The sequence below is a fragment of the Thamnophis sirtalis genome, unplaced genomic scaffold (genome assembly GCF_051295495.1).
Source record: "Thamnophis sirtalis isolate CommonGarterSnake01/CBP01778 unplaced genomic scaffold, rThaSir2_p1.2 scaffold_8, whole genome shotgun sequence".
Classification (NCBI taxonomy): Eukaryota; Metazoa; Chordata; class Lepidosauria; order Squamata; family Natricidae; genus Thamnophis; species Thamnophis sirtalis.
In genome coordinates, this window is record NW_028261388.1 from 44,140,459 (window position 1) to 44,166,372 (window position 25,914).

Consider the following 25,914-nt stretch of genomic DNA (forward strand, 5'->3'; position numbering starts at 1 on the left):
GAAATTAATCTTTACAAAGGTCACCTTTCATACAATAGAGACACATGCCCTACAAACAGATAATTTGTAACCAGAAAAGAAACATCAAAGAACCTAAGAGATGGATTTTTTCCCTTCACTTTCAATATGCTTAAACTTAATACAGGTGGTTCTCAGCTTACGACCCAAATTGAGCATAATACTTCTGTTGCTAAGTGAAACATTTAAGTGAGTTTGCCACATTTTATAACCTTTATTGCCACTATTGTTAAGTGAATCACTGTAGTTGATTCACTTAACAATAGTCAAAGTGTTGTTAAGTGAATCTGGCTTCTCTATTGACTTTGCTTGTCAGGTGGCAAAAGGTGATCACATAACCCTGGGACACTGAAACCGTCAAAAATATGAGTCAACTGCCAAGTGTCTGAATTTTGATCACATGGCCATGGGGATGCTACAAGGGTCATAAGTGTGAAAACTAATCATAAGCCATTTTTTTCAGTGCTGTTATAACTTTGAATGGTCACTAAATTAACTGCTGTAAAATGAGGAGTATCTGTATAATATAGACTGGAAATGTTTACAATTAGATGTAGCAAAATAATACAGCTGTGACTGAGTTTCAAGCTATTAAAAATTAGTCTCCTGCAAATGTGGAAATCGACTTACTTTTGCTTTTGAAATGATAAGAAGAAATACAACAAGATAAATAGGATGTGAATTTTAATTAATTAAATTTTGAAAAAAATCAAATGATAAGCCAAACTATTACATTTATCAAAATGAAGCATAGAAATTAGAAGCCAATTTATTATGGAAGTGTATCATCCTAGTAGGGGAAGGAAAAGTGGTAGAGATTAATATGCATAGATTAAGATGCATAACCCTTTTTGCATCCAAGTTCTTGAACGCTGGTTCCATACTGAAACATTAGGCAGGATTTTCCCACCTTAAACACTGTAGTTTCTGACTAAAGTGTTCTTCAGCTGGACTTTTAGATATAAAATTTCCTTGGTTAAATGACTACTGGAAAAGGAAGATTATGATGGAACTACTTGACAACACTTTTACTTTGATTTAATGAGACTTGTAGTGGAATAACCTTGGTCAATGCATCTTAGTAATTAATAACTATGATATCAACCACATGATTAATAAGTGTATATATGTCTCTAAATCACTCTGAAAAAGTGGACCTCAGCAAAGACTAAAATCCTGGGAAGGTTCTATAAATAGGCTGGCTTCAGAAGTTCATTTGCTATCAAAAGGGATGTATGGTTATTTGTTCCATATTACATATATTCTGCAAAGTTTGTAAACACTCACATCTTGTATATGATATTTTATATATGTATGTGTGTGTGTGTGTGTGTGTGTGTGTGTGTGTATGTATGTATGTATGTATGTGTGTGTGTGTATATATATATATATATATATATATATATATATATATATATATATATATATATATATAATTTAGAGTTATTTATCAGCACAAATACAACATATATATATGTGTGTGTGTGTGTGTGTAATTAATATATATATATATATATATATATATATATATATATATATATATATATATATATATATATATATATATATATATATATATATATATATATATATTCAACAACAAAATCTTGTACATGTGGCTATTTCAGGAACACAGGTGGAAAGAAATTTCAAGCCAATAAAATAAAATAAATCAGAAATTAGCACAAATAAAAATATGTCTTCTTATTACACAGAGCTAAATCAAAAATCACACTAAAGTCACAATCATTAATCTTTGTTTGGTTTCTTTGATATGTTTGGTTGTCTAAAACTATGTATTCTAAATGTAGCACGCACACACACACACACACACATAGACAGACAAACCTCTGTGGGTATGTATTACACAGTATTGTACAGAGAGAGCAACTATGATGAACAGGCCATGCTGATATGAAACATCTACCTAAACAAAGTTTCTATTATGTCAGTAACAAGATTAATGTTGTGGAATAAGTTGCAATAAAAGAAAAAAAGGAAAACATTGTTCTCTTCCTGATCAAGGAGAGATTCAACCTAAAAATAAGGATAAATTTTCTGACAGTGAAAACAATCAACCAATGGAATAGCTGGCCTTCAGAAGCTATAGGAGCTTCATCACTGGAGACTTTCTATCAGAAATGGTGTAGGGTCTCCTGCTTGAGCGGAGGGTTGGATTAGATGACCTACTTAATCTGTTAATCTGATAACCTATTTTTTTCTAAATAGCAACATATTAGCTTTGATATAAAGTATTTCCCTATATCATTTTTCACTTTTTGATCAAAGGAACCCTGCAGGGGTTGCTCACTCAGCTCACTCAACTTCCCTACTAAATATGTAAGATAAAGTTGCCTGATGGCCAGAGTAATCTTCTTGGATTCTGTATATAGTAATCAAAGTAGCATACAACCTGAATTTTTTTTAATAGAAAATAGAAGAAGAATGAAGGAGACCAGACAAGGTCTTCCTTTGCATTCTCTGTAAATTCTACAATTTTGCATAATGGAATTAATGCAAAATTTTCATTAGGCATAAATCTTTTTCACAACAATTCTAATATGTGTTTTTGTATGAAAATGTAATCTATAATAATTAACAGTTATGTAAAATGCATAAAGAGCTACAGGTAGTCTTCAACTTATGATAGGTAAATTTAATGACCAAAGTTATGATGGATTTGGAAAGGGTCTTTTATGGCCCATAAAGCACTTCTGGCCAATGTAAAGTGTCAAGTGTTTACCCTCCTCCAATGCTCACATGATGGCAATATTGTGATTGCCATTTGTAAACTTTTTTGCTGACTTTTCCAGAAAATCAATGGGGAAGCTGGCAAAGAAGACTGCAAGTGGAGGGGATGGAAGGGATGAGACATCCTTCACTAGGCTCCATGAACAAAGCTGAAATGCTGAAGTTTTTAACTTTGCTTCTGCAGCCCCATGAAGGATTTTCTTTTCGTGGATAGAAGGGAGAGGAAATCTTTTTGCAGGTTTCAGGAATTTTTGAGAATGAAAAGGTTGATAGAGCTGAAGCGCTCCATCAGGTATTCTTTTACTCTTAAAGAGCTGATGTTGAGAGGATTTCAACTCCATGCAGAGAAAAAATCCTTTGGCAGGCAGTTCTGCAGTTCATTCTGTCCATTTAAAGAACCTGGGAAATTGCTTAAAGACAGCTGGGATTGTGGCATTGCAGTCATTGAGCCAAGCAGTCATGTGGGTGTCTCATTTGATGACTACTCAATGAATGAGATTGTGATCTCAATTGTGGTTGTAAATGAAGGGCTACCCATAATCTATACAAAATCAACATCTGCTCTAAAAGCTATTGACAATATTGAAGTACAGGTACTAATACTATTACTTGTTACTATTAGCTGTTAAAAAACAATATTAGTTAACCACATTAATTAGATAACAGGGATTTTCTTTGTTTTTTAGGCACAAGAAATAACAGCATTATTTTAAATAAATTGTAAAGTCTGTAGCTAGCTAGTTCAAAAATGAAAGCACCATTATCCAGCCTGTTCCATTAAGCTTCAGCACCAACTCCTTCTGTCACCTGAGAACTGAACATTTCAATCTGCTATGACATAATAACACAAGAAAGATACATGGGGTTTGAATCTGGGAATTACTACATATAGGATGATCTCCCGTCCAGTGAGATCAGTGACAGAATGACAATTGAAGGCCTGATTGGAGAAAAAGTTTATCTGTGGGGCTTCTTATAAACAGGTCTCCTTAGTATCATTTTCCCTTTGCAGAACAGCTTGCCTTCACACATCTAGACCACTTCTTCCACGCTGGTTTCAGCAGGAATAGAAAAGCTTGAATATTCAATAAGGCCTTCAGGGTATGTTAGCTAATGGATGTTATTATAGTATTGGTCTTTTCTTTCTCTCTCCCTCTGCCCCCCCCCCCAAGCTCTCTCTCTGTATATCTCTCTTAAATTTCATGCACTGGATTTTCAGAGTCAATATGAAATAGCACATGCATTGAAATCTTTAAAAAAATCAAACCTTAGCTTCTAGACTAACTGTTTCATGTAGTTATTAAATGCTTTTCTAACATCTGCTATAACAGTATCTTGAATTATACTTATCCTACAGTATTGGTCCATTCAGCAATATAAACCAATACCCTCATAACTATTTCAATCCTCTACAAATGTTGCACTAAATTGAATTAAAACGAGAGACCAGCCGATGCAGTTCTAAGAAGTAACACCTTGACACTTGTTGTTCTGGAACAAGAGGTGGGCCACAACATTGCAGCTCATAGTACTAGCTGCAATTATAAATTACCATCCTACAGTTTCCCACTTTAAGGCTATCACTATACTTGTCAAGCAAGTATAATTGCTGCAGGGAACCTTCACAATCACCTTCTTCACTATTCTACAGAGTCACTTGATTCTGCAGCTGTCACCAACCCTTGTTAATGACACCACATCATCTTCTCTATTCATTTACTTGTTGGCCAGCAAACAAATGGACACTGGCAGAGAAGAAAGGAAGTGAACAGTAGGTACAATATTTGTCATGATCACTATATCCATGATGGAGGAAAATCAATTTTTCTTAATCAACAAAAGTAACTTATTACTGGTTATGACTCCTGGCTGGATGACTGTACTGATTTGATTATGTTGGAAGAAAAAATAGTAACAAGAGTGTACTGTCTCTGTCTCTGTCTCTATCTCTTTTTCTTATTGTTGCTCTTATCTTAGGAGAATATTAGTAGAAAAGCATACCTCGATCAGACAAAGAATGAAGAAACAAGTTTCAGAAGCATTAAGAAGGATCTCAATAACCATATTCTTCATATGAAAATAGGAAAGATAGAAATAGGGTTAAGAATAGATTTTGACTCATGGTTGCTATGGATATAACCTAATCCTATAAATAATTATTATACCATGTTTTATAATAAACTCTAAGCCCACAAACTGCATAACTATATTATATGCTACATGTTAAAATGACAGGATTTCAAAGAAAATCATATTTACAAAGAAAAATACAAAACATGATGCAATTTTTAAGCCAGTGAGAAAAATTGTTACTTCAATATTTAATTTTATGGCTCATAAACCTTGTAAATTAAAAAAATAAGACTTCTATTTGTGTCTATTGTGTAATAGTTATAGTGAACAAAATCACTAAATCAAAGAATCATTTTTCAATATTTGGAGAAGATTGAAAATTTAGTATGTAACCTATTGCAACATTCCCATGTGCAAACCAATGCCATTACTGCACTCCCAGTCTACATGCATTATAATCTCCCCACCCCAAGAAATAAATTGCATGAATATACTTACTGATTTTAATTACATAAATGAATGAATGAATATATCTAGACCTACGTATATCTGTAGTCATTATAGTTATTTTGTAAGATAAAAAAATCAAAAGTAGAAACATGAAAGTAGAAAAAGAAACAATAGTCCTATCTAGCCATCCATCCATATTCCCCATATTACTTCCTATGGGTCTAGATGTTGCCATTTCTCCCCAAATGAAAGAACTATTTCAAGTAAACCATTTGTCTTGAATTGATAGATGTTCCCTTCACCAAAAAGAAACAAAAACAGTGACAACCCTCCACCATCAGCAGAAGTAAGCTTTATTATTTTATTTATTACAATTACACTCAAATTTTATTCAGGAACTCAAGGCAATGTATGGAATATTCCTTTCTCTTATTTTTCATCACATCAAGGTAAGGTAAGATGGGACAAGACAATGAGATTTGCCCAAATTCTCCCAGTGTTCTTCCATGATTAAGAGGTGACTAAAACCTGAATCACATACGTTATATTCTAACACCTCAAGGCACTTTTTATCAGTAAAGAAAAACATTCATCACATTTAGAGAATTTTACTTCTCTACTCCCAAAATTTCATTCCTAGATTGTTTAAGGTTTTATAACTAGCCAAGAATGAATGAATGAAATAAAATAGTATTCTAATTCTACTTCAACACTACTATACTACTGGTTCTTTTTAAATAAATCAGCAACCTTTCTAGATTTTAACCATGGTTATCAAGCCCAAAAGGTTTGGGAGTGTGTCAATGCCAATCCAACTAGCAAAGATATGTTCTGTTCAATAAAAACATCAAAGGAAGGACTTGGGAATAGAATAACTGCACCAAATCAGAGAAGTCTTAAAGTTGCATATTCATATTAATAGTCATTAACTTGCAACCCAATAAGCAGAATGAGAGATAAAGAATGAGAACAATGATGAAAGCCACCCATCCCTGAAAGGGCTGCTTACTTTGGAACTGGAATCAGGATCTATCCTGAAAGGAAGATCTGTCCAATTATCTATCCTGCCTAGATAGATAAAGCCTCTGTTGCAGGTGAAAGTCATTGTCTAACCCCCAAAATGTTGGCCTACAAGAGTACAGGAAAGGGCAATGCTCCTGTCATCTTTTCATGGTTGGCAAAACCTTACGTTTCTCCTTGTTTTCTATGAGAATCGGGTCCAATGATTTTCCAAAGAGGGTATAAGGGGGGAGAAGTGGCTAGTCTACATTTGGAATTGGCATCAAAGCCAAAGTATCCGTCTTGCTGTAACTGAAAAAGAAAGAACCCTGAAGGTGTAGTCTAACGTCCTGAGATAAAACCCTCTCTTGCATTTGTCTGAGCCACAAAAGAGTTGAGCAATTAAAGAACAAGGCTGAGGAGACCACTTTAATCACTCAAGCTGCAGATTGAAGTGTTTTGAGATTTCTTATCCTCCACTTTTAAGTTATCTTTGATATCACCTGATACTAGCAAAGATGGAGAAGCTAGAGCCGCTAGAGAGGCATCTATAGTAGGTACCTGAAGGGCTTGGGAGAACCCAGTCTCCATGTTATAAAACCTCCTGTCATTCCCTCCAGGAGTGGGAAAGGATCCTGATCTGACCCATTGCTTCTTGACCATGAGCTTAGATGCTGGGATCTCTTCCTTTTCCACTGTGGGATCAGAAAAAAGTCTACTCCATATCTCCTGCTCTGAGACAGGCCTTTCTGCAGTCTGTGCTGTCCTTGTGCCTAATCTGGTCATGCTACTGGCATTGAATAACAATGACCTAAATAAGGCAGGAGGGAAGAGGCCCGTGAAGGCCAGAATATTTGGAGTGAGGCCCTTGTCCTCTAAAAGGTGAAGTTCCTCTTCCATGATAGACAATTCACTCCTCAATGAGGTTGACTTGGGCCTGTTAGGCCGTGATGTTTGAAGTTCCATGTTTAATTGATTTTGACCTTGGGCTGCCAGAATCTTGAAATCTGCTACATCATTTGGGCACCTCTGCTGAAGGCCCAAGGCTATACTGTAAGAAATGGCCCAGTGAATAATGGCCCTGAGATTGTCAGGAATGTCACTCAATCCTCATCAGGCGCTGCAGTTGGGGTAAAAGTTGCTTACAGAGCCAGTCTGGTTCTATGGTCTGATAGCCTTGATGCACATGCTAAGCAGGCAAAGGGATCCCCGGATCCATTCCCCACTTACATGGCTGATAGGGAAGGGGATAGTGAGCTACGATTAGGAGAGCCCTCCAGATGTACCGGGGAATCAGAAGGAGAAATCTGGTAGCTACGGTGGATGGGATATAGACTATAAGGCCAGAGATGGACTAGGCCTGCTCCCATGTCTCTCGCTCGATCGTTCGGCTCTGGCAATCTGCTTATCCAGAGCTTTATACCTCCTGTTTTCATCCCTTTAAGCAGCCCTAGAAGGGGGCTGGCTAGCTTGGGGCCTCTTCCTGTGAGCTGACTGTGCTCTGGAGGTGGCTGAAGTTGATCCACCCTCTGCATCTGAAGCAGGGTCCGCCATTTTGTTTGAAGCTCCCTGCTCTCACTGTGTTACTCACAGTTATGGAGTTATTGTTGGTGCCTTACTCACCATTTGTTGCGCTGGTGTATTAAGCCTGGTTGATCTGCAGTATTCAAATCCTTTCTTCGGGGGTGACCATCGATGATCCAGGCAGCCCATTCACTCTGGCACAAGATTTTGGCGCAATTCAAAGGAGGGGGAAATGGCCGCCACTTCACAGGCTGCACAGCTCCCTCACATGAGATAAAAAACTGCCGGCTTGACAAGGCTGGGAAACTCTGAGCTGACGAGGCTGGGCAATCCCGATAGCTGGAGATCTGCCCCAAGCCTCAAACAATGCCTCCTTGCCTCTCTTTTTCACTGTGGGACAGTCTAGTTTGGCCACCACTGTATTGGCGGCTCTAATCCTCACCTATATGTCAGGCCGCTCCAACCACCGATGCAAGTGGTGCCAAAGACGCTGCTGGAGCCCTGATACCCAGAGCTTGCTCTAGCAGCTCCTAGAGAACGTTGGAATGCTGGAGAGTCCAGGAATTTTGACTAAAGTTAATTGTCCCAAGAAATATTTTTTACATCTTTCTTGGGTAAAGATTAAGCCAGAACTGGAGTCAGGCAAGAGAAGAGTGGAGGCATGGCTTTAATTATGACAGTCTCTGAGCAGAAAAGGACATAACAACTCATGCCTGGACTCTCCTGCATCCTACACTGGAGAACACGCTCTATGCTTCTTAATTGTATTTTATGTATATTTTAGATTCCATTAGGATTTATGTTAAAAATATTCATATTTTTCTTATCTCAAATTATTCTTGGCAATTGTTCAGCTGGAATCAGAATGTAGTCTGATTTGTGGTTACAAAAAGAGAACTAAAGGAAGTTGCCCAATTTCACTTCATGTCATACAAATCCATTTTTTTTAATGTTGTCTTTCATATTAGCAAATGTTTATTTTCAATAAATTGCAGGCTATATCACTCCAAAAACTATCTGCTCACAATACTAAAGGCAAAGTCTATGACATAGGATGCTCTCTATCCAACTCTATATAAGGGAAAGAAAGAAAGAGAGAGGGGGGAGGAAGGGGAGAGAGAGGGGAGGAGATTTATAGAACTTTTCAGAATTCCTGAAAGCACTAGCAACAGTCATCATCATCTTCCTAGTGTTTGTCCCGCAGGTGCAGAGTTCAGTTTTTGGGTCGGTGAACGTTATTTTGCACAATCAAACATGGCATCCAGGTCTAACTGGGCAATTTTCATGTCAGCTTCTATTGTGTGTTGCCATATTTACTTCGGCGTTCCAAGCGGGCACTTGCCATCTTATTAAAGTAGAAGGTGACACAGACAACAGTGTGGGGTACTGCTTCTAGGACATGGCCACTGTAGGTGTTTCTCCTGAATTTTCTCATGTATTAGTGTGATGTCCATTTGCTGCTGTATTGTGTCATTGCCAACATGGTAAAGAAGAAAAACACCTAACAACCAACAAGCACATCTTACATTTGCAACAATGATTTTACTATGTCAGGGTGTTTTTATGTGCATGGTTAAAATCAACTTCTTATTTAAGGCACAGGAATATTATATTTTTAATAAAATAATATTGTGCTAATTCTGCTTTCTGAATCTGCAAGTCTGAATTGTGGAAGAAAAGTTAAATAATGTGGGGGTGTTTTGCTTATTTTATTTTGACATTTTAAATTTTAATCACCTCTAGATGATAGGCAGCTGCAAACTCGTGTTTAATGACCACACTTAAATCATCTTCTGAATGCATTTTACAGAATAGACCATGACAATGCTTTGAAGCTTTATTCTCTTTTGTAGTTACAAGTCATCACAATGCCTCCTCTAATCAAGTTACTGTGCATCTGCCTGTCACAAATAACCCAGTAGCAACTCAATGTGTTGCCATAAATCTTTCAATAAGATGCATAACTTTATTAGCTCAATATTTTTGAATTGATTGGATTACTTTAAATAACAGCTTTCATTTACTCCATCACTTGGGGGTCAAATGTGCATGTTAAACAGAAGCTGTACATATACAGTATTTGAAACTGGTGATCTCATCTACTATTTTAAATGTTCAAACTGAACAAAGGATCCCACCCTCTAGCTAGACATTAAACATTGGATTTACAGCAAAAGTATACCTTATCTTTTAAATTCCATGTTTCTCTATCTTCTTTTAAGTAATAATTCCATTTCAGATTATACATTTTCAGGAATTTTACATGATAGATAATTATAATGATGCATCTTTGTCCATTTTCCCCCTTTGGTCCCAATATTATTAAATGCAAATAGAGATTATTATATGATGATAACCTTTAAAGTAGTCTCCTATGAGATGAAATGAATTACTAGTGAGTACATGTGAAAAGCAACCATTTAGTTTTCCTAGCATCAATAAGAAAATGGTTTGATACTGCCTTATTCCAGGATGGTAACAATGATGATCATCATTATTTAATTTCTTGTCTATCCTACAGCCCTTGCATTTCTACTGTTCCCCTACCTAAATAATAACCAATAAAACAAGATTAATTTATTTGTAATCGGAGATCAATCACAGTACATAATTTAAAAGACAGACAAAAAAATTCAATTATTAGTTTCTGTATGAGAGCCTATAGTCTCCATAATAGATAGTGCACTAATTTTAGTCACGATTAAAAAAAAAATATTTGTGAGAGGGTATGTTCTCTCAGGAAGAATGCTTTTCTAGAGGACAGATCAGAATCAATTTGCCTTTTCAGCAATGAGGAAAACTTATCAAAGTGAATGAGATACCCATCACAAGATTTTTTTAGTCAAACTCTGAGACAGTAGTCTCAGTTTAATCAAGAGAAAGAAAGAAAGAAAGAAAGAAAGAAAGAAAGAAAGAAAGAAAGAAAGAAAGAAAGAAAGAAAAAAGAAAGAAAGATGCAGCTAAACTCTAACCAATCAATGATGTCCTTTATAGGGCTGAAGAATTTTTCAGCTAAATGTATAAAATTGAACACTGATCCAAGACAGACTATCTTGGATTTAAAACCCATTTGTTCAGAAGCCAAAATATTTTCTAAATACATTCAGTATAATAGTTTATAATATAGATGTTAGGCGAAGAGTTTGTTAATAATAAATTAATTGGATGATACTTGACAGGATTTTATCTATTGCCTTTCTTCGTATATTGGGAAAATGATAGAATTAGGCCACTCTTTGGGAGTGATAAACACTTGCTAATAGCAGTAAATAAGAGGAGTAATACACAGGTCCACCAATCAAGATTATTTTTCACAAATTTTGGAAAACATCATATCTTTAGGGCTTCACAATATTTCAACTGCGAAATTAATTTTGGATTTCTGACTGTGAAAGAAATTCAGATAGAAAACAGATAAACAAGGCCAAGAAAATCACCACCAAAAGAAGCAATGAATGAGTTAACAAAATATTGCTGTAGGTAGGAACTTGATTATATTATTAGTATTGGAAATAGGTTAATCTAAATAGGAAGAAACAAAATACTAAAACAACCATCAACATTTGTTACTGTCTGTTGCATCCTTATTAATTAAAGAGTAGTTTTGTATCTCTCAGAATCTTTTCATTTTACTTTTTTACCGTGTTTCCCCGAAAATATGACAGGGTCTTATTTTCTTTTTACTTACAAAATATGGCCTTGGGCTTATTATAGGGGAGGGCTTATTGTTTTGGAGTTGCTGGGCGGCTGCTCCCTTGCAAACTGGCTCCCGAAGAGCCAGGCAGAGCCTCAGGGGTGAAGCAGCCATGAGGTGACCAAGCTCACGAGCAACTGCCTGGCAAACCCCCTCACCAGCCGGGCAGAGTACCATTCACTGACCTAGGGGGTATCCCTAAGGTGCCAAGCCACGTGGTGCTCTGCCCGTTTCCCAGCTCCCGCGGCTTGGCACATTAGGAATATCCCCTAGGTCAGTGCATGGAGTTCTGCCGGGCTGGAGAAGGGAGTTGCGCAAGCACCTGTTCCACTCCTAGCAGGCATGCCTCCTAGCCTCAACATGTCCGGGCCCAGCTCTTCCTGCAGCAGCTGCCACCGCACTCTGAGCATAACATCTTCTCCGGTTCCAAACTCCCAAACTTGGCTGCCGAGTCTTCCAGCAGTGGCCGCTCTAGGAGTGCGCTCTATTGTTGTGGGCTGGCTGCTGGAAGACTCTCTGTCCGGAAGACTCTCTTATAGAGTCTTCCAGCAGCCAGCCCACAACCATAGAGTGCATTCCAAGAGTGGCCGCTGCTGGAAGACTCGGCAGCCAAGTTTGGGAGTTTGGAACCAGAGAAGATGTTATGCTCAGAGCACAGCGGCGGTGGCTGCTGCTGCAGGGAGAGCTGGGCAACTCCCCCTTCCGGCCAGGCAGAACGCCACTCCCCAAACTAGTGGTATCCTGAAAGCGGCAAGCAATGTGAGCACCTTTCTCCCGACTCCTGCGGCTTGGCGCCTTCAGGATACCACTATGTCAGTGAGTGCTGCTCTGCCTGGCTTGAGGTGGGGGGGTTGTCCAGGGGGTTTATTTTCAGGGGTGGGCTTATGTTTTGCCCACACGAAAAATGTGGCAAGCCTTTAGTTTCAGGACAGGTTGTATTTTCGGGGAAACACGGTAGTAAGTTAAACATTTTTCACAAGAGGAAAATAATTATACGGTAACACTAGATTTTCTACATAGTAGTTTTAAATTACCATAGTCATGACTCGAATACAGACCTTAATAAACTAACATTTGTAATTATGATTAGAGTAACAGCAATATTGGGTTGGTTCAACTTTAAGCAGTGATTTTCAGAAAAGTAACAAAAACCGATAATGAGTATTTCTGGTTGTGGCAATAATATATTTTGAATGGTTCAGCTGCAATGATTCAACTCATTCTAGTGCAGCATTGTGAATCATATTGGCCCAAATTGTCTATCAAATAAAGGATAATTTGAAGAGGTTGATTTCACTCTGTAGAGTTGAAAGAAATGGTAAGTGCTCACTGTCAAGGCTGAAAGCAATAATAAAGTTTAAATAGTAGAGGACAGAATCATCAGAAATTAATATATTGTTTACGACAGAAGTTCCTCTGCAGCCCTAGAAGGTGAATTCATCCTCAATGTCACCTAGATTAGATTCACTGAAGACCTTCAAGCTAAATGCTGTCACCAACTGAAACAATCTTCATCGTCATCCCAGTAGATACCCTTTAACTTTAGATTTCTGGGGAACCAATCCACGTAACGTGAAATGTTAATGTGTTGATATAGGGTGATGGTTGCATTAAAATCATTTATAATTAATATTGCATTGGGACTGGACCATTAAAATGAAAAAAAAAACCAAACCAACAAGCAAGCCAGTCTCTGTGAGTTTGAGAAATAAGACTGGGGCAGAGGGGGAACAAACAGACTTTAATAAAGAGAAAACTGGTCAAACTGATGTTTAAAGAGAACCTATAGCTAACAAATTGCATATCAAATAGGTAAACTGTGATCATTCAACTGAGTAGAAATTAGAAATTAAAACATTATCACCTTTTAACTAGTCCAGCTGTGAAGGTTTTATTGATAAACCTTTGAAGAACTAAGTGTTCTAAGTCCCAAGTCTCTTTTAAGAAAAGAAGTTGAAACTGATATAGAAGCATGCAGAATTATCTATTTGGAGCACAATCCTGAGATGTTCCAGGATAGCAAATAGATATCAGGATCTAATGATAGTGATTGAAATACAAAGTACTGTATCAATAAAAAGTTGAAGTAGTCACAGGAGTTATTGAAGTTTGTGCACATGCAGGGAAAGAGTTAGAAAATGACATGAAGCACCCCTTTTTCTATTTCTTCACTGACAATAATAGATGAGTATATTCAAACTTTTAAAATAAACAAAAGTGCCCAACCCTACTAAATTAATCCAACAAAGAACCAAGTAATTGGCTTCAATTTAATTTGAACTGCCCCCCCCCAAAAAAAAAATATTGACTAGAAAAAGCTACAGGAAGTAGGAGAGGTCTTGCTGAACTGCACTGTCCTGCTGTTAAAGGGAAAAAAGGATATAAAAAGCATCTCATAAAAAGCGTCTCATAACTTTTCAAGATTAACAAAGTTTGGTTTTGTGCTTTCACCTATTAATGGTCTTTATTCAGTTCTTTCCCTTATATATCCTACTGTAGGAATATTCAATCCATATAAAGGTTAAAAATTTTTTTTTCAAAACCATGGATTGAACATTCCTGCAGTAGGAACATGAGGAAAAGTACTGAATAAAGAGCATACAATAAATTAGGTTAAGCAAAATTAGTAATACTATTAATTATTTCATTCATTTATTTTGCTTTGCAAATATAAGCCAATTTATAAGCTAAAAAAAAAATTACATGTCATCTTTACAGAACTGTTTCCCTACCTTTATCAGTGTGTACCTCTAGATAATCCAAGAAGGAAAGAAGGTATTCAAAAAACTGTATCCTTTCTTTTATTATACTTCAATGCCCATTGAATTATGAAAATACGGATTATATATCTAATAGACAGTATTTATTTAAAATATTTGAATGTGTATTCAATTAAACAGATTACCACCCTACTATTTTATAAATCTATGGAATAAATTACATTAATGGAAATTTTGCTACTGGTGTTAACATTGCTCCTGGATTTCTCATTGAGACATAACATTGCAGTGCTTGACCAATCCACTTCTTTCCAATAGACAGTATAAGTTGAGAATACTGTATAGACTAATGGTTTTTTTTAATTCAGTAATAAAGCCAAGCAGTAGCAAAGTAGTTACTGAAGTTAAATTAAAGATTCCTCTTCCATATAATGACCATCATATGAAGAATTCTATAACAAATCTGAAATCAATATTCATGTAGCATCTTAAATTTACAGTTTGACCAACTTGCAAGCAGCAGTTTATAAGAGCCCGTTAAATCAAATAATTCAATTGGTTTAAAGGTAATCAATTATAAAAATAGACCAATTTATTGATTAATAGCCAGTGCAGAGTTTTGGTTTTGATGTAGCATTTAATCTTTGATTTAACAATTAATGCCTATTCAAATTGAATAGCGGAATTTCATTTCACATGAAAGCCTAAATCTGGCAATGGAGATCTCACCCCTCCCCCAACTTGGCATCTGAATGACAATAGTTGGAGCTTGTAGAAAACCTAACCTGCGAGGACCTGGGGAGATGAGAATGTGAGAAAATGTAAAAGATTACAAAAACATCACAACTTGTATCAATGAAGGGGAACTCAAGATGCCCTGAGAGACAGAAAGAGAGACATGTCCATCTTTTATGAGATTCTTGGCATACCACACTTCTAGGTAAAGGAATTCCTAGAAAAGCAGATCCTCAAAAAATAAGATGCTGACAGGAAAGATAAGCATGTAAATTCACAATATATAAATCAATGTTGTGTAGAACAATTAAGCCCTATAAAAGACCTGAAACAAAATATTCCAGTGAAACCAGACAGAACATCCCTAGGGTCTTGAGCAAGACATTTAACATTTGTTTGTTAGAAGAATAACCATGTGAGTGAAGGTGAGGTTAAGAGTATATAATTTCATGAAAGCTTTGTATATGAATTTTGTGTGCTCACAATTCATTGAAAGATTTCAACCGTTCTTTAGCTAACTAAAAGTAAGAAAAGAAGTCCCACTAAGTGTTTTCTGCCTATATTCCTGTACCCTTTACCAGACTGCATAAGATCAGTTTCTTCAAGACACTAGTCACTGTCCTTCATAAACAATAGTCAAAGCCAGTGGGAGAAGGTCAAGTACACACTCAAAGAGAATGAAGAAATATGAGTGTTAGCAAAGCAAAAGATTAAAAAAAATAGTCAGGAAGTTGTGTGAAAAAAAGAGTTAGGAGTTGTTTGATTTAATTTGGAGTCCTTTTTGATAACTCTTAGCGGATTCTCCAAATACTAGAAAATCAGGAAGCAAGAGAATGACTGGGGAAAGGAAATGGACATACAAATCTCATAATAAATAAAGGGAAGGGAAGGAACAAGGAAAAAAGAAAAGGGAAGAAAACTATAAGGTAAATTAAATCAAGTTGAAGTTACTTTAAAGTATAACAGACTTGTACATTGAAGTAAAACTTTGTTTTAGATTTTAATGTAGTGCTGGCAATGCAGATGGTTACTGTTACCTCCACCAATTTTGCTGTAATATGATTGGTTATTCCTTCAGCATCATTTAGGAACAGAGATAAACAAAGGGTCATAGACACAGACTATGATGGAAGAATATCTACTATCTTCAATGGACATTGACAGAATGAAGTAAATACTGTCTGCCATCCTGTAATGTGATGTTCCAAACAAATATGTTGTACTGTGATAAGCTTGAATCTTACAAATAACTCAGAAATTGATGGACACAAACACTTCTGAGCTATTCCATTCAATTACCAGTTCAGATACTTTTTTGTATCTGAATTCTGTATTCCTTTATTGGCTATGTTACCTGTTTCTAATGCGCTAATTTCCCCATTTCTCTTTTGATTTATTGTTTTCATCAAGTTTATTTCCTGTAATAGTAGTTTTTCTTCTTCTTTAATTGTTTCCTTTAATAAAAAGTTCCTTATGCCTCAGTTGGCACTTAACAAAATGTGAAGATGGCCATTATCTTAAGTATCTCTGAAGACATTTTAGAATAATTCACGAATGACCATCTATCAAGATAATTTGCCATTAGGGTAAAATGAAACAGAACATAAGAAGAATCATCACCAATTAAAAACTGAATCAGAACACAAGCAACTTCTTTCAATTTAGGTTGTAATATATCATATTACTGTCATTGATACCAAACTTTAAAAATAAATAATGACAGCTTCAGGGGAGCAAGTGCTTAGCAGGGTAAGGTAAGCTTTTTCTTTTATTCATGCTTAGTTTCCTATGGCTGTTTTTATTAAACTATATAAAACCATTTGCTCCACCAGTAGCTTTGTAGAAAGGAGGAATTCTAGCCATTTCTATCTTGTTTCCCCCTACAAAGAAACTACAATGGTGCATACATTGGAATAAATGGTCATTTCATCTTAAACTATTGACAACTCATTATATCAAATATCTTGTATTATTCGGAAAGTATGAAGTATATTTGTAGCCAACAAAATGTGTCCTCCTTTCTATCCAGAAAGGGAGAAATTGCTGAATAAAAATACTCATAAGGTATTTTTAAAAATATCTTATCTTGGAAAAAAGTAAATGTTAATTTTTCAGTTAACATTATTTACACTGTATTTAATTTTTTTCCTATAGTCTTCTTTTACTTCTTATATGGGATATTCATTATAAATAAACAGTTCAAAAGACAATCATGCTTGACAGTTTTCCTAAATTGGGCACAAGCCTAGTACAGTTCAGAACTATATGCCCATATGGTTTTGTTTTATTAGAACCAGATTCTAATAAAAGATATGGCCACTAAGTTTAATATAATTTATTTACTTCTAAGCATTAATATCACAATATGATATAATATCACTTGTGTATAGGTATAGGTAAACAACAAGGATGCCAAAATGATATCACACCATTATATTATTGCATATGCTTCCAAGCATATTAAGGTGGGATTTATGTGTTTTCAAACCTGTCTCATCATTTGTTTCCTTAGCAGATGCCTATTTATACAGGGTTAACAGTAATATTAGCATAGACATTCATACTTTTTCCTTTCTCTCCCCTTCCTCGTTCCCCCTTTATTGCAGTATAATAAAAAACAGGTTGCAGCCAATTAATGTAGTGTATTCTATGTTACCATTTTTTTCTTCAAAATAAATCTACAACAAATATCATTTTACATTCATATCGAGCTGTAAATTCATATACTTCCATTTTGCAAAAGAAAGGTTCTCTTGGTTTGAAAAATGCATTATCTGCTAAAGAATGGACTATGATTCTAGCTACATGAATACGAAAAAGAATTTATTTATTATTTATTTATTTACAAAATGTATTGATCACCCCACTTACCACAAGGTAACTTTGGGCAGCTTACAATCACACATATACCCACACACACACAAATAAATTAATGCCAACCACTAAAATCAAATTACAAATGGGGAGGGCGGGGGCAGGATGGCGGGGGAGGATGGGATCTGTTGTTACTTGATCAACCAACTCCACTGTGATGCTCTCCCACTAGGGCTAAATCAAATCCCACAGCTTGCTCAGCAACTTACTATAAACTGCTGTAACATTTTTATAACAATAATTATTTATTCAAAAAATTATACCTTCAACAATGCAGTTTATTAGTATGTCACTTTTTTCTACTGTCCTGGGTTAAGGCGGGAACAGACGCTCTTGAACTTGTTTGTTCACACTTCTTTAATCCTGTTTCCACAGATGCCTCACAATCAGTTGGTCTAAGAAGATGGATGAGGAGAGCTAAGGCCACAAGGGGTTGAGGTCATAAAGTCACTTGATCTCATTAACTACATCACTCCCCACACCACTCACTTCAGAGGTCATCTCAACTGAGGGCTCTAAGGTAGCTGATGAAAAAAATTTTTTGACAATGTTCGTTCACCCTATTTTTATGCTACATATACATAGCAAGAGAGATGTAAACAAAACTATCAATCAGCAAAATTTAAAGACCAAAGTCAAAGCTCTGTTTCTGCTAGTTCTTTAACATAGCATAATCATGCCCTGATAGTGCTTTCTCTACAGTCCATATTTAGCTCATGAGTAAAACCATCTTAAATTTCCATTCCATTCACGATTTTACCTCATCACATCTCATCTCAAGTTCTATAAAATCTGTAATGTTTTTGCACAGTTACCTTGCAGGTAAGGGAAGGTAACTTATTGTGTCTCTGATCAAAGATGGGTTTTGTGTCAAGAAAAGCTGACATATGCTTTCTAATTACAAATCATCACCCACCCCAGCTAATTCATGCTGGAAACCAAAATCAAATGCACAGATACAAGATGGGGAATGTGTCGCCTAATAGTTTTGAAAAATGTCTCAGCCATCAGGTGTATTACACTCCAGACCCTTTGCAATATTTGTCCTTGTTCTCTTTTATTATGATTGTTTTTATTTTGGTAATATTTTGTATATATTTTGAAATGGTTTTTAGCCCATCTCCATGAGTCATTTAGCACTGCTAGTGACAACCCTGACAGTGAATTTCATTAATTTCTGTCAGATTGCAATGCTATTAACTTCATTTCTGAAGTATGCATTAGCATATGGAAGACAATTATTTCCATCAATTACTGGAAATAAATATGTAAATAGATATATAAAAACCAATTTCTTATGTTAGGCCTTGATTTAAAGTTACAAATAGCCATTCTTTTTTTTTTTAAAGTAGAATTGGCAAAGAAATATTTCGTTTCTGGTCGCAATGTGGACAGAGGGCCAAAGAGAGTCAGAAAATGACAGTAACAATCCTATGGTTATGATTAAGGGAATTCTTCACTTCAGAATACTTTAGCAATAGAGAAATGTATTTTCACTGACTGATTCTTCTAAAATCCAAAGGATTTAATAATCTAAGTGCAAAAGAAAGCATAAACTAAATCAGAACCCTAACAACAAATCAGGAATGTCAGTAACAATTTTGCCAATAAAGATTCACAAATAATGCTTAGCCATTGCAGCAACATTTCTTTGTTGTGTTCTATACTAGGTAATTTTCTTAATAACCCTAACTTTTTATTTAATGATTTAATTAATAAAAATTATTACTATTAAATTTTTGAATTCCACCTTTATTATTATTATATTATAATAATCCAACGAGATAAATATACATAACATTTCTTCTCCAGTTTTCCACACAACAACAACCCATGAGTGGGTTGGGCTGAGAAAGAGTGACTCGCCCAAAGTCACCTAAAAATTCTACTGCCATCTTTCAAGCCTAAAATGGCACTGCAGCTCATAGTCTCCTGTTTTGTATCATACTATAATATCTTAACCATCATAGTATTATTGGTAAAACACGCTTTGAAAATTGACAACTCTCATTACCTCTGGTGTTAATGTATCTTCCTTTATTTTGATTGCTTTATTTTGACATACCCCATGGTTTAACCTAATGATTAACACTAGTTATAATGTTGAAATTCTTGCCAATCCCGATTTCTATCCCCTATTCTTCATCCATGATCTAAGCTTTATTCTTTGATAAGCTGATGATGGAATTATATTTTTCGAGTTCAAAACTGAGCTAATATGGAGATGTTAAAGAGCTTTCACTTTCTGTGATAGAAAAAAGCTAAAAATAAACTTCCCAGAAATGGAAGTCCTCATCTTTTTCAGAAGACAGTCTGATAATCCATGAAGCTGGACAATTAAAGTCAGATACCTCATTCAAATTTCTAAGTATTCATTTCCAGTCATCCACATGCTGGGATCATCAAATAAGAGTTAGCTACAAAAGCTCAAAAGTTTCTTTGAAGATAACCACCCTTTGACAAGTTTGTCCCTGCAGCAATTAAACTATTCAAAGCCAAGGTTCTTGGCATAGTGCAATATGAATCTCAGATACGTGCTTACAAAAATCCTTGATTCCTTGAATAAATACAAACAAAATTCTTAAAATCAATAGCACACAAACCACATTTGAATTCTATTGCCATAACCATATTAATAATTCTTAGACTATACAGGTGAAACTCAGAAAATTAGAATATCGTGCAAAAGTTCATTTATTTCAGTAATGCAACTTAAAAGGTGAAACTAATATATGAGATAAGACTCATTACATGCAAAGCAAGATAGTTCAAGCCGTGATTTGTCATAATTGTGATGATTGTGGCGTACAGCTCATGAAAACCCTAATCCACCATCTCAGAAAATTAGAATACCCCTTGGCGATACCCCTAGGTCAGTGAATGGTGCTGCGCCTGGCTGGAAAGGGGGTTTGCCAGGTGGCTGCTCATGAGCGTGGTCGCATCATGGCTGCTGTGTTGCTCTGCTGCAACAGCGCAACACACCCATTCACCCATGAGGCTGTGCCCAGGTCTTTGGGAGCCCGCTCACAAGAGAGCAGCCACCTGACAACCCCCCTCTTCAGCTGGGCACAGCGCTGCTCACCAACCTAGCAGTATCCCGAAGGCGCCAAGCAACACGATCACCTTTGCATCCCCCACGGTTCCCATGGTTTGGCACCTTCGGAATACCACTAGGTTGGTGAGCGGCGCTCTGCCTGGCCGGAGGTGGGGGGTTGTCCAGAGGAGTTATTTGCGAGGGAGGGTTATATTTTTGCCCACCAGAAAAATGTGGCATGGTCTTATTATCAGGACGGTAGATATCAGATGAAGTAAAAGCAAAATACCATCTGGAAATACTAAAATGAAACATATGTTTAAATATTTTAGATGCATAAATGTGAAGACAAGAATTACTGCACATCCTGATAGTTGGAAAAATGAAAGGCAACTGAAAAAAGGCTGACAGAAGACTATAAATTATCAGTGATGACACAAGCATGAACTTACAAGTAATCAAAAGAACCAGTTACTGACAGACAATCCTGATTAAATGATGTCATTAATATTTTGCAAAAATTGAACTAAGTAAAATAATTATTTTACTGTATTTGAGGTTTTAAAAAACCGAATGTCTAATAGCTGTTAATATTTAGGATGAAAGAAAAGAATAGACACTCCTTTTATATCAATATTAAATGAAATTGAATTATTGTTAACCATGACTTACATAAGTATTTTAGCATTTTAGAAATGTTTTGACCCATAAAGTCACAGATTTTCTAGCTTTCAATATTTATGTATTTCTCTTTCCTCATAGCATCTCATATACTGAACATGGCAAATAAAAATTCATGTGACTGAACATAGAACTAACAGAACCTGTCTGAGCTATGCAGTGTAAGGTAAAAAGATGCTCCAAAGCATGTAGGGTTGTGAACATAATAGTTCTCAAGTCCTTAAAATAACCATTATTTTTCTTAGGAATGTGCAGGAAGTGATAACAACGAAAAACAGCTTCTTATGAGCCAGAAATAAGACACAAAGATAGGGTATATGGAAACTAATAAGACATATAGTGTGACATAGACAGGTGGCAGGATTTGAAGACAATCTTTTACCTTACTGACGGATCAGGGTGGGAGGGACCAAGCCAACAACGGCATGAATTAGAGGGAATCCTTGGCTGGTAAAATTCACTCAACAATGTCTATTAGCATTACTAAGATTGTTATCTCTAAGCAATGTCATCACATGACATCTTTCTTTATGACTTCATCCCTTAGTGACCAAAATTTTAGTCCCAATTTTGGTAGTTAAGTCAAAGATTATATGTAATGGAAAGTGTTCATAATTCTTAATACAGCCTGTTATTCCATTTTGCAATAGTGCTGCAACACCATGTGACGCTTTGGGCTTGGACTTTTTAAAAGATTTGTTTCTTTAAAAAAAAATCAGATAAAATTGTTTACATTCCAAACCTGAGAAAAATTGTACCTTTAGAGAAAATCAGTTTTTTAACTGCTAAATAAATGTTATTCTAAAATGATGCTATAATTTTATGAGCATTTAATTAAAGTAATTGTGATTTGATTAGATACAATTTGTATTTATTATTTAGATACATCTTAGAATCTAATCCTTATTATAAACTAGGTGGATGTGAATCAAAGTTAGAGATACTGGGTTGAAATAACTGGTTTATGTTTAGAATTATTGCCAAATTCTCAAATAATTCTTACAAATAAAAATGTTAAATATACTTTAAGTTTTAAAGAAATAATTCAAATGCTAATATTTCAAATAATACACAAATAATAAGACCACAAATAAAATAAAAACATTTTGTAATGTTATAAGGTACTACTTTCAATTTCAGATTTCAATTTTTCTTCTCTTTTCTAAGTTAATAATTTGAATATAATCATTATTTTTGTCAATATCAATTTCCTGTACTGGAAAAGGTTAACAAATTGGAAACACACACACACACACACACACACACACACACACACACACATACATATGTACATATAAATATACACACATACACACAGAGAAAAACACATACATACATACATACATACATAGCCAGTTAATAAATGATCTGGTATATTTAAACCAAAGGGTACAGTGAAAATGATCAGTTTCCTCGTGACTTCTGACCTCTGAACTACAACCTCCTTGCAGCTAAAACATTCAACACATCATTTAATCTTTTCTCACTTAGAGTAGCATAGTACTGAAAAAGGAAAGGAAAAAAATAATCTCAGGACTTCATCAATTTTTCATGAATTTTCATTTAGACCAGAGCCTCTCTTGCAGTGGTCAATAGATCAAGCTGCTATCTCAAATTTAACAGCTGGGGCTACAGCTGCTATCTCTGGTGCTACAACCAACTCTGCCTAGATCAGAAGCAATATCAGCCAGATTAGGACTTGTCTGTAGTCTTTCAAAGCAGGGACCTGATACATGAAATTCAAATTCTGTCTCTGTATCTTTTTCAATATATTTTTTATGATCATTTCACTTCTATTTAGCAATTTACATTTGCATAAAAAGCGTTCTAGTCCTGTTAAGATAACAAAATATCCATAGCCCATTGTTACAGAAGCAAATGCTGTAATTTCTGTAAACCGTAACTTGAATATGGTATTATTTCATTTCCAAAAATGAAGCTAACTATAAACGTCCATTAAATACACTTGCAAAAGAAAATAAGATTATCACAAGGATATTTGATTTATTAATACAAATAGTTCATAATTATGAACAGTTCGTAATTTATTTGAAGAGTTAAAGTCACATTAAAAGCATAAAAAACATTGTTCATGAAACATTTGCTAAAACAGTAATAATTCCCACTAGCAAAATAGAATGAAATACCAACTGGTATCTTAGCATAAATGGTTATGCATGACTACAGCATTAACAAACATATCAATGGTCAAAACAATAAGCCTACTTTCCTTTAATGGTCCCATAAACTTTATGGATAACATTAATAAAGTTAGGAATGCATAGTGGAAAGTATACATTTCTCCACTATGATTCAATAACTGCAAAATATTTCATAAAGTCTGAATATGGTTTAGAATTACTTACATGCTACTTCCAGAGATGCATTACGACTCACAGCTTCCCCCAGATAGTTCCTGGCAACACAAACATAACTTCCTTCATCTGGTTTACTCCTGCGTCCATGTACAATTCTTAGGAAAAATAAAGATCCACTAGGAAGCAGCATGCGATGTGAACGGGGGTCATCTTTGTCAGTCTCCACACGCTCTCCATCTTTGTACCACTCAATAATGGGAGTTGGTCTTCCTTCAGCCTTGCAGTTCAAAGTTGTAGGTTCTCCTTTAGAAACAATAACATCAGATGGATGCTCTACTATTCGTGGAGGAAAGTCTTCCTGGCGAAGACGAGATCCTAATGACAAAGAAAAAATAATCAGTAAGCCATTTTCAAAACTCATAGTTTTCACAAATGAAATAGTCATAGACACTTTGTATGTAAGCATGTATATCGTATTTATAAAATCAGATGCACAATCTATATAAATAAAGTTCAATTTTGCATTAAAGACTAGATCATTTTTTGATCTATTACTAATTTGAATTATTACTTTTGTGGAACTATTCATTTCCTAGGAAAGTGAGACATTGTAGAATGAATTCAGACATTTGGGGGGGCTAGAAATAAGTGTTTTTTTTAATAAAGATGAAAATAGTATGTGAAAAATATATTTAGAGTTATATAAACAATCACTACTATATACCCTTCTTCCCTTAAAAGACTAATCATAAAGCATATCCTTGTACAAAAATAGGTCTACTTTACTCATTTGAAATTTTATTTGAAATAATTAATTGGCTTTAAAACATTTTAGAATTTTTTTAAAAAAAAAATCTTAGATACCAATAGTCCTCCCAACCTAGGATATATATGGCTTGCTACTGTTAAACTATTTTCAGTTTGTAGTGAAGCATTTTCATAGGTGTCTCTCCAATACAATGGTACCTCGGAACTCATCATTAACTGGTTCTGGGAAGTGTGATGTGTACCAAAAACGATGAGTACCATTCCCCCACCCCAAAGAATAATATAGTGAGTCACAAGGCAGCCGACAACAACAAGTTGCAGCTTGTGTGTTGAGTACCAAATAAAAAATGAGTACTGGGACAAACTTTCACATCAAAATGTGTTGAGTATCAAATTGGATTAATTTCAAAGCAGCTGAGTACCAACATATCACTGTATAATATAATTACCTGAAAACCAATGTGTTTGTAGACATGTTTTGTATGTGTCCATGTGTCATTCAGAGTTGAGATTAGCAGTGTGTTTGCTAGCTTGTATCTACAATTTAATAAAGGGGGAAAATATACAATTCCTAGATTGAACACCCTTCTTTGAAGAGAGATAAGCACATTAATGGTAATTATTTTGGGTTTTTTCTGAATAAGTTCTTTATTGAACATTATTTATTATTATTAATAATAAGTTCAATAAAGAGCATATTATACATTAAAATAATAATTATTTAATAATAATAATAATAATAATAATAATAATAATAATAATAATAATAATAACCTATTATTCTTTATCCCCTTCATGGATTACTGCCTTCTTATGCAAAGTTAACATTTCCTCCAAGAAAAAAAGTGTTACTTATTATTACTATCATTGTTCAATATAATGCATTACCAACAAATGTATTTCAATCATCAACCAATAAAGATATTTAATTATATTCTGCCCGCCTGTCAGAATGCTTTATTAATGTTTTAGATTTAGATTTGTTTGCTTAATCACATAACTGAAACTTACACCTATATACTGTACTTACCTAAAAATCAAATATCCTATTAAATTCCTAATGCTATTCAATATCCTATTAAATCAGTAGGACTTACTTCTGAATAAATATTTACAGGATACTATTAGTCAACTAATTCCAAATAATCAATGTATGTAGAAAAGTTGGATTGGTCTCATTTCTGCATACAGCTGTGCAAGCATATGTTTTTAACAAGAGCTGCTTAAAATATAAATTATAAAATATTTTTATTTATTTATGTAATTAAACCATAT

The 25,914-nt window shown here is 35.1% G+C and overlaps 1 protein-coding gene across 12 annotated transcripts in view; it reads right to left on the reverse strand.

Moving 5' to 3' along the window:
- ROBO2 (roundabout guidance receptor 2) overlaps window positions 1-25,914 on the reverse strand; it is a 688,225-nt gene that overhangs the window by 288,727 nt on the left and 373,584 nt on the right. For all 12 annotated transcript variants that reach the window (XM_087721517.1, XM_087721514.1, XM_087721515.1 and 9 more), the window contains exon 2: window positions 23,920-24,246. In XM_087721517.1, the coding sequence (XP_087577643.1) occupies window positions 23,920-24,246 (327 nt within the window). The remainder of the gene's footprint in view (window positions 1-23,919; window positions 24,247-25,914) is intronic.